The 10,549-nt window shown below is 34.6% G+C and overlaps 1 protein-coding gene across 1 annotated transcript; it reads right to left on the reverse strand.

The window, feature by feature from the left end:
- Positions 1 to 5,396: 5,396 nt before the first annotated feature.
- On the reverse strand, positions 5,397 to 7,990 carry LOC149892663 (uncharacterized). Its single transcript, XM_090080078.1, has 2 exons — positions 5,686 to 7,990; positions 5,397 to 5,452 (listed from the first exon to the last, which is right to left on the reverse strand). Exon 1 carries the CDS (start codon positions 7,454 to 7,456, stop codon positions 5,687 to 5,689), a length of 1,770 nt encoding a protein of 589 aa, XP_089936204.1. The 5' UTR covers positions 7,457 to 7,990; the 3' UTR covers positions 5,397 to 5,452; position 5,686.
- Positions 7,991 to 10,549: the final 2,559 nt, after the last annotated feature.

The following is a 10,549-nucleotide window of genomic DNA, read 5'->3' on the forward strand; positions in this document are numbered from 1 at the left end:
AGATACAACTTTGTAAATTCGTGCACTACCTCAATGGATTAAGGTATTTTTCGAAGTTTTTTAAAAGCATAAATAGCGTAGTCTTCCTCTTTTAAATCTAGCTTATGTCTAAGGCAGTTTTTGAATAGATTTTCAAAGAAAGGTTAGCGTACTTTTCCACTTTTAAGTTTAGCTTATGTAGCTTGACAAAACAACACACAAAAAGACAAGATAAAGTATCAGATAAACGTAAAATAAAATATAAATGAAACTAAAGTTAGGCTGCATAAAAAACAAACAACTTAATAATCTACTAGACATGTTTAAGTTGAATTAAGTAAAGTCCTTTGCGCAAATTTGGGTAAATAAGAGAGTAAAAATCCATAAAAAGAAGAAGTGGATGAGTAGATACAATTTTTTAAATTTGTGTGCTATCTCTATTGAATAAGGTAGTTTTCGAGAGTTTTTTCAAAGCAAAATTAGCGTAGTGTTCCTCTTTTAAATCTAGATTATCTCAAAAATAGATTTCGAATAGTTTTTCAAAGAAAGGTTAGCGCAGCTTTCCTCTTTTAACATTAGCTTATGTAGCTTGACATCACAGAACACAAAAAGATAAAATAAAATATAAGACAAACGTAAAATGAAAAATAGATGTAGCTAAAGTTAGGCAGCATAAAAAACCAACAACATAATAATCTACTAGGCATGTTTAAATTGAATTAAATAAAATCCTTTGCGCAAAAATAGGTATGTTAGAGAGTAAAAGCGCATAGAAAGCCTCGCTACTTTGCTGTGAAAGAAGTGGATGACTAGATACAACTTTTTAAAATCCTGTGCTATCTCTATCGATTAAGGTAGTTTCGAAAGATTTTTCAAAGCAAAAATAGCGTAGTCTTTCTCTTTTAAATCTAGATTATGTCTAAGGTATTTTTTGAACAGCTTTTCAAAGAAAGGTTAGCGTAGCTTTCCTCTTTTAAGTTTAGCTTATGTAGCTTGACATCACAAAACACAAAATTCAAAAAGACAAAATAAAATATAAGATAAACGTAAAATAAAATATAGATGAAGCTAAAGTTAGACTGCATAAAAAAACAACAACGTAATAACCTACTAGAATCTAATAAAACCCTATGCACAAATGTAGGTATGTTAGAGAGTAAAAGTGCATAAAAAGCCTCGCTACTTTGTTTAAGGTAGTTTTTGAATAGTTTTTCAAAGAAAGCTTAGCGTAGTTTTCCTCTTTAAAGTTTGGCTTATGTAGCTTGACATCACAAAACACAAAACACTAAAAGGAAAGGTAATATAAAAGTTAATCGTAAAATAAAATGTAGGTGAAATAAATGTTAGGCTGCATAAAAGAAAAAAAAAAATCGTAACATAATAATCTTCTATATATGTTTGGATTGAATTAAATGAATTCCTTTGCGTAAATATAAGCAAACTAGTGAGAAAAAGTGCATAAAGAGCCTCGCTACTTTGCTGCAGAAGTAGTGGATGACTATATGCAATTTTTTAAAATCGTGTGCTATCTCTATCGATTAAGGTAGTTTTCGAAAGTTTTTTCAAAGTAAAAATAGTGTAGTTTTCCTCTTTTAAATCTAGCTTTTGTCTAGGGTAGTTTATGAATAGATTTTCAAAGAAAGGTTAGCGTAGCATTCCACTTTTAAGTTTAGCTTAAGTTGCTTGGCATCACAAAACTCAAAACTCAAAAAGAAAAGATAAAATATATGATAAACCTAAAACATAATATAGATGAAACTAAAGTTAGGCTGCATAAAAAACCAACAACATAATAATCTACTAGGCATGTTTAAATTGAATTAAATAAAATCCTTTGCGCAAATGTAGGTATGTTAGAGAGTAAAAGTGCATGAAAAGCCTCGCTACTTTGTTAAAGGTAGTTTTTGAATAGTTTTTCAAAGCAAGTTTAGCGTAGTTTTCCTCTTTTATGTTTAGACTATGTAGCTTGACATCACAGAACACAAAGCTCAAAAAGGCAAGATAAAATATAAGTTAATCGTAAAATATAGATGTAACAAAGTTTAGACTGCATAAAAAACCAACAACATAATAATCTACTAGGCATGTTTAAGTTGAATTAAATAATGTCCTTTGCGCAAATATAGGAAAGTTAGAGTAAAAATCCATAAAAAGCCTCGATACTTTGCTGAAGAAGAAGATGACTATATGCAACTTTTAAAATTGTGAGCTATCTATATCGATTTAGGTCCTTTTTGAGTACTTTTTCAAAGAAAAGTTAGCGCAGTTTTCCCCTTTTTAAGATTAGATTATGAAGCTTGACATAACAAAACACAAAACTAACAAAGGCAAGATAAAATATAAGGTAAACGCAATATAATGTATAGATGAAACTAAAGTTAGGCTGCATAAAACAAACGGGTAACAATACTCTTCTATGTATGTTTACATTGAGTTAAATAAAATCCTTTGCGCAAATATAGGTATGTTAGAGAATAAAAGTGCATAAAAAGCCTCAGTACTTTGCTGTAGAAGAAGTGGATGAGTAGATACAATTTTTTAAATTTGTGTGCTGTCTCTATCGAATAAGTTAGTTTTCGAGAGTTTTTTCAAAGCAAAATTAGCGTAGTGTTCCTCTTTTAAATCTAGATTATCTCAAAAATAGATTTCGAATAGTTTTTCAAAGAAAGGTTAGCGCAGCTTTCCTCTTTTAACATTAGCTTATGTAGCTTGACATCACAGAACACAAAAAGATAAAATAAAATATAAGACAAACGTAAAATGAAAAATAGATGTAGCTAAAGTTAGGCTGCATAAAAAACCAACAACATAATAATCTACTAGGCATGTTTAAATTGAATTAAATAAAATCCTTTGCGCAAAAATAGGTATGTTAGAGAGTAAAAGCGCATAAAAAGCCTCGCTACTTTGTTAAAGGTAGTTTTTGAATAGTTTTTCAAAGACAGGTTAGCGTAAATTTCCTCTTTAAAGTTTAGCTTATGTAGCTTGACATCACAAAATATAAAAACTCAAAAAGACAAGATAAAATATAAGATAAACGCAAAATAAAATATAGATGAAACTAAAGTTAGGCTGCATACAAAACCAACAACATAATATTCTACTAGTTATGTTTAAATTGAATTAAATAAAATCCTTTACGCAAATATAGGTAAGTTAGAGAGTAAAAGTGCATAAAAAGCTTTACTTTGCTGAAGAAGAAGATGAATAGATGCAACTTTTTAAATTCGTGAGCTATCTCTATCGGTGTAAGGTAGTTTTTGAACAATTTTTCAAAGAAAAGTTAGCCTAGTTTTCTTCTTTTAAGTTTAAATTATGTAGCTTGACATCACAAAAATACAAAACTCAAAAAGACAAGATAAAATATAAGATAAACGCAAAATAAAATATAGATGAAACTAAAGTTAGGCTGCATACAAAACCAACAACATAATATTCTACTAGAAAAGTTAGCCTAGTTTCATTCTTTTAAGTTTAGATTATGTAGCTTGACATCACAAAACACAAAAAGGCAAGATAAAATACAAGGTAAACGTAAAATAAAATAGAAGTCAAACAAAAGTTAGGTTGCATAAATACAAAAACTGCATTGCCAAAATAGAATTTGTTGTCTAGAAAGACCTTTTAAACTTTGTTTCTTTCGTTTTTTGACTTAGTGAATCGCGATCTGGTTTTTCTTAGGCGCGCTTGTTTCTTAGTTGTTTTTTTTTGTAAAGAAACTTTATTCAGACGTTTTTTTTTACGCAACTCCTTTAACATTATTTTTAACAAAGTATTCTTTTATACGTGTTTACATTGAAATAAAACCCTTTGCGTTAAATAGAGATAAATTAGAGAGCAAAAGTACATAAAAAGCCTCGCTACTTTGCAGAAGAAGAATTGGATGGCAAGATTCGTGTGCTTTCTCTTTCGTTTAAGGTACTTCTTGAATATTTTTTCAAAGAAAAGTTAGCGTAGTTTTCCCCTTTTAAGTTTAGCTTACGCAGCTTGACATCACAAAACGCAAAAACCAATAAGGCATGATAAAATACAAGATAAACGTAAAATAAAATAGAAGTGAAACAAAAGTTAGACTGCATAAAAACAAAAAAAAAAAAAAAAAAACATAATATACTTCTATGTATGTTTACATTGAACTAAATAAAATCCTTTGTGTAAATATATGAAAAAATAGAGAGTAAGAGTTCATAAAAAAGCCTCGCTATTTTGCTGAAGAAGAAATGGATGTCTAGATCTTTTAAAATAAGGAACTTTTTGATTTCTTTTTCCGAAAAATGGTTGGAGCAGTTTTCCTTTTTTAAATTTCACTTATGCAGTTTAACATCACAGGAAATATTATTTTGCTTTTTAACAAACTCTTAAAAACATCAGAAGTAATTCTAAATGCAACTCTATTAAAAGTTTTCACAGAATAACAAAACGACTTCTTTTTTTTTTTTTTAAAGATAAAAAAAAGTTTGAACTATCTTTAAATAAGAAATGTGAGAACAGTTTAACAGAACTTCTTGTTTATTATGTCTTTAGCGAAACAGATAAAAATATTTGCAAAAGCATAGATAAAACAAACTACACAAAAGGCCCATCTTTATTGCCAAACTGAACAAACTTATCTAAACTACATAAATGGTTTCACGATATTGCCATATTGAACAAACTTTTCTAAACTACCCTCTTTTTGAATTTTTAGCTTCATGTTTTTAATTTTGTCTTTAATATGGCTTTGGTAGGAGTACTTTTGCAAGACATGAATGAGCTTGTCACTGCTATGATTTGCCAAGATGCAAGGTAATCTTTGTACGAGCAACTTGAGCTTACATCTGTAAACACGTCTTGCAAGATGTATGCCAACACCAAAGCTGCACATCGTGGAAAACTTCTGGTGTTGAACCATTCGTTGTGGCCAGGGCAAGCATTCAGCTCTTCAACTATTTCATCTAAAATTTTACAAACTCAAGTCATAACACAAAGTGATTAAATCAAATATTCATTTGGTTCTGAAGTAAGACAAGATTTATTCTGTTTTTTTATTTATTTTTTTTTGTTGACCTTATTGTTTGCACTGATAGCAATAACTGGTTTTTGAAAGATTACCTAAATGGCATTGGCTAACTTCTGCTTTGTTTTCCTTTGTTCTTGGCTGAGTTGATCCTGAAATAAAATAAAACCATGTTCATTTTTCTAATTCATAAAAACCATCAACAGTTTCTAAGTGTTAGAGATGATAACAAGCTGTGCATGATTTCTAACGGTGATGTTTCTAACTTCATCATTAGAAATCGGGTAGACACAACTTTCTAAAAGTGCACTTAGCAATGATGGCTAGTTTTTGTTAACAGTTAACCATCTGAAATTGTGCAAGAAGAGGTTTGTGTTTATATATCTTTGTATAAATTAGGTTTTACATTACCGATGAGTTCTTGAGTGAAAGATGGCATTTCCAACTTGATTTTTTTTCTTCTTGGATCTTTTACTTCTAAAACATAATCAGTTTTAGTATCATTCACTTGTATAAACATTTAAGCAATCACAGAATTAGTCCTGCAACAAATACATACACACTTCTGTGTTGTTTTTTTGTTTTGTTTTGTTTTTTTTACAGCTCTAACAATAACAATAGGGCAAGGAGTTGATTTGGGCATTTTCATTTTTTGAAAGCGTGTTGAGATTTGCATAAAAATCAAAAATCAAAAATCAAAAAGAATTTACCTCAGGATGTAGAGGCAAGACTTTGGCTAAATAGGCTACCAACAGATTGAACAGCATAAGGTGAGAGCTGCTTTGCAAGAACAGTACCAGCCTGTTGGACAGGAACAGCTGAAACTGGATCAGATGAAAGAAACAAACTGGGTTTGGCCAATGTTTGCTGAAAAGCAACAAGGCTAGGAGTCAGAGGAACAGAAAAGACCTCTTTTGAAGGACAGAAAGCGACTTGCTGAGAAGGAGAAGCAGAAACAGGTTTGGCAACCACTTGCTCATTAAAGTAAACTGGAGAAAGTTTTGCATGGTGTTCAATAAAATCCGGTTCATCAGGAAATAATGTTAATGCAAGAGGAGAACAAGCTGTGCCAACAGGAACAGCTAGAGTCTGATCTACATCCATACAAACAGCTTGTTCGTTAGGAACTAGTTGTGCAAGAGCAGGGGATAGTTCAAGAACTGGACCAGCGATTGTTTGTTCAGATGGAACAGACGAAACAGGAGTTGAGGTAGGTTCACACAAGAAATCTACGGCATGGTCGTTGCTATCCTCTAAAGGAACATTGTTTTCTACAGCTGGAGAAAACGGAACCACTGTGGTACAGCTGAAAGTAGCAGCACATTCTTCAGAGTCAGAACCGGAGTCTAAATCTTCCTCAAAGATGTCCTCAACCTCATGAAAACCGTACTCCTCTGCATTAGTTTGGAGCCAGTCCATCACATCCTTCTCCTTCTTTGGTGGTCTCTCAGACTTTTCAACAGTCAAAGACTCTATGACTCCGAAGGACTGTCCGATGCCCAGGGCAAAGCGCAACTCCTCTGCAGCGTTCCACTGGGACACATAAAAGCTATCCATTGTGTTCCTGCTGTGCTTCATGTAGAGTGTAGCAAACCGCTCGCGATCTTCTTTGCTGTTGTTGGCAAAGTAAGTGGCTATCGAACCGCGAATGCAAGTGGGAGTAAGACGCTTCATGGGAATGTTTACTTGGCTTTTTCTGAAGCAGGACGTCAGGCAAGAGGAGATAGCAGAGGAACCCATCTGGTAAACAGGCACTCTAGTTGCACCGAGTGTCACACATTCGTCTTTGTTGGGTCTCATCGATGGAAAAAGGGGCCTGTAGCAGTCGCTCAACTCCAAAACAGTCTTGGTGTCTGCAGCCATGTAGTGAGAGTCGTTGACAAGAAGGTCTCTGTATCTCAGCAAATAAATATCGATCAACACTTTCAAGTCGTTCGGCACTAGAATGTTTTTGGCTCCGTACTTGTATGCTGTTTTGTAGCGCTCTTGCACAATGCAATATCCACACTCACTCTTCTCAGCAGCCATGTAGTCTCTAATGTTTAAAAGAGCAATGTTAGATTTTCTTAAACTGTTAATTACAGTGACAGAGAGCAGAAGATGGTTTCGTAGAGACACAGCATTGTCTCTAGTCGGTGTAAGAGACGGCTTTCTAATCGATTCCACTAACTGTCTTACGTATGCAGACTTGCCATATTCGTTCAGCAAACTGACATTGATGATGTTGATGCATTTTTTGCTTTTCACAAGGCTCCTCCTCAAAGAACGAAAGGGCCTCAGCACTTTTTGTAACTCCTCCACCTTGCAGCGCAAACGTCGGATGGCCTCATGAGAAAGTCCGAAATAGACATTCCTGGCTTCACTGAAACGAAACAGGAGACAAAGGTAGACAAGGCGGTTGTACAACGTGTGACAAGACATGGCTTTTGTTTGGTCAAGTTCACTCAGCTTGGAATTGAGCTGAATGTTTTTAAAGTGCATGGAAAAGTATCTATCCTCCAAAAACGTTGGAATTGGTGAGAGCGTTCGGGTGCAGCGTCAGCGTGCTGTCACAACATGTCAATATTTCAACAACTGCATTTTTGTAGATCTTTGCTTGTGACAAAGTGTTGTTGTTGGCTACCACAAGCCACTTTTCAAAATCTCTGAAGAGCTCATCTGCTGACTGGTAATAAAAGTGAAAAGCATCTTTGTCCAGCTGAAACAAGAGTCTCTTATCTTCTGTCAAGACGGAGGAGTTGGAAACCAAGTGCTTTAAGGAATTAAAATCAGAGTCTAGGACGGATTCGGTGTTCAGCTCTTTGTTTTCTACAGAGGTGCATTGGTTTGCAGAAGGAGCCTCGGACGAACCAGCAACTGATGAGGGCAAGCTTAAAAGAGGATCAGAGGAAAGAACCGGAGAAGAAAAAGAGGAGGAAGGCCCAGGAGCAGAGGATGCAGAGCCTGATGCAGACGCTTGTTCAGCTACTGGCTTAATACCAAAGAAGGCAGGTCGAATAAATTGAGGGACATAGAGCTTGTCGTTGTCGTATCGCTTTGCCTCTGCAATCTTTTGTTTGATCGTCTTGGAATCGTAGAAATGAGTCTCTTTCAAGTGTATGTCCAGTCGGTCGTAATACTTCCAACATTGCAAACAGGGGTAAGGTTTTGGACAGCCGGACTTGCGTTCGAGACGAGCATGCTGAAACTTCCTGACCATTGCAGAGTAAAAGATGGAAGCTTCATCCAAAGTCCAAGAATGATCTTTTTTAGTCAAGTGTCTTTTAATGCTTGTGGAGGAATGTTTGCACAAAGGCATCGGACAGCTAACAGCGTACCTCTTCTTGGTACCATAGAAAGGTACAACCCTGTTTACGGAGCCACACGCTGCAACTAATGCGGCCCTGACTTTGTTTTTGAGCTTTAAGTCTCTCTGTTCTTGTGACTGCCTTCTTTTCTTTTTTTTCGCTTTAGAGTTCGGAGAAGGGGCAACAACAGTGTTGTTTTCTTGTGAAGAAGACATGTTCAGGTGTTTGTTTGCAACGGTTTATGCTAAAAAAAAGAAGACAGTTAGTGAGAGTGTTTTTCTTCTGCCTGCATCCTGGAATCCTGGAATGTTTACAACTGCAGGGAAGAGCTGTGTTTTTTCGAATCCTCTGCAAAAGAGAAAAAGAAAGAAAAGAGAGCAACAAGAAGAAACAAAGTTTCCACTAGCAAATGAAAAAGAATGAGAGCAACTAGCATTACATGCATGGTGGCAGCAGTGATTGCTATTATGAGAAGGAGAATGAGAAAAAAAAAAAAAAAAAAAGAAACAAATAAATAAAGAGATGGAGTTTGAGAGGATCTCGCAACCATATGACTCAAAGAAAGAAACTGTGTTGAAAAAAGGCAAGAGAGGGCAAATAGAACTTGCTAACAAGGACAAATGACAGACATAACTACAACAGTAACAACTCTCATTGCAAGCATAATAACAACAGCATCAGCATCACTGACTCAGAGAGTGTTGACATAACAAAAAAGAAAACAAAAGTACAAGCCAAGTGGGGGAACATTAACAAACACTCATTGCAACTATAACAACAACAACAACAACAGCAACAGCATCACTGACTCAGAGGGTATTGATAAAAAAAACAAGCAAAACAAAAACAAACAAAAAAACAAATAAAAAAACAAAACAAGCAAATTGGGTGAACAGTAACAACTCTCATTGCAAGCATAATAACAACAACAGCATCAGCATCAGCATCACTGACTCAGAGAGTGTTGACAAAAATAAAATAGACAATAAGCAAGCAAAGTGGGTGAACAGTAACAACTCTCACTGCAAGCATAATAACAACAACAGCATCAGCATCAGCATCACTGACTCAGAGAGTGTTGATAAAATAAAACAGATTATAAACAAACAAAGTGGGTGAACAGTAACAGCTCTCATTGAAAGCATAATAACAACAACAGCATCACTAACTCAGAGGATATATAAAAAAACAAACAAACAAACAAACAAAACAAAAACAAAAAAAAACAAGCAAAGTGGCTGAACAGTAACAGCTATCATTGCAAGTAAAATAACAACAACAGCATCAGCAACATCATCACTGACTCAGAGAGTGGTGATAAAATAAAACAGATTAAAAAACAAGCAAAGTGGCTAAACAGTAACAACTATAAATACAAGTAAAATGACAAAAGCAGCAACAGCATCACTAACTCGCAGGGTGTTGATAAAAAAAAAAGCAACAAACAAATAAAGCAAGCAAAGTGGGTGAACATTAACACTCATTGCAACTATAATAACACCAACAGCAACAGCATCAGTGACTCAAAGGGTGTTGATAAACAAAAACAAAGGCACAAACAAAACAAGCAGAGTGGGTGAACATTAACAACACTTATTGCAAGCATAATAACAACAACAGCATCAGCATCACTGACTCAGAGAGTGTTGATAAAATAAAATAGATTATAAACATGCCAAGTTTGTGAACATTAACAAACACTCATTGCAACTATAACAACGACTACAGCAACAGCATCACTTACTCAGAGAGTGTTGAGAAAAAAAACAACAAAAAAACAAAAACAAAACAAAACAGAAACAGAAGTACAAGCCAAGGGGGGGGGGGGGGGGAACATTAACAAACACTCATTGCAACTATAACAACAACAACAGCAACAGCATCACTTACTCAGAGGATATTGATAAAAAAAAACAAACAAACAAACAAACAAAACAAGCAAAGTGGCTGAACAGTAACAGCTATCATTGCAAGTAAAATAACAACAACAGCATCAGCAACATCATCACTGACTCAGAGAGTGGTGATAAAATAAAACAGATTAAAAAACAAGCAAAGTGGCTGAACAGTAACAACTATAAATACAAGTAAAATGACAAAAGCAGCAACAGCATCACTAACTCGCAGGGTGTTGATAAAAAAAAAAGCAACAAACAAATAAAGCAAGCAAAGTGGGTGAACATTAACACTCATTGCAACTATAATAACACCAACAGCAACAGCATCAGTGACTCAAAGGGTGTTGATAAACAAAAACAAAAGCACAAACAAAACAAGCAAAGTGGGT

The sequence above is a fragment of the Hydra viridissima genome, unplaced genomic scaffold (assembly GCF_058129835.1).
Source record: "Hydra viridissima isolate aposymbiotic clone 2 unplaced genomic scaffold, HvirCarnegie_v1 scaffold_2, whole genome shotgun sequence".
In the NCBI taxonomy this organism is placed as follows: domain Eukaryota; kingdom Metazoa; phylum Cnidaria; class Hydrozoa; order Anthoathecata; family Hydridae; genus Hydra; species Hydra viridissima.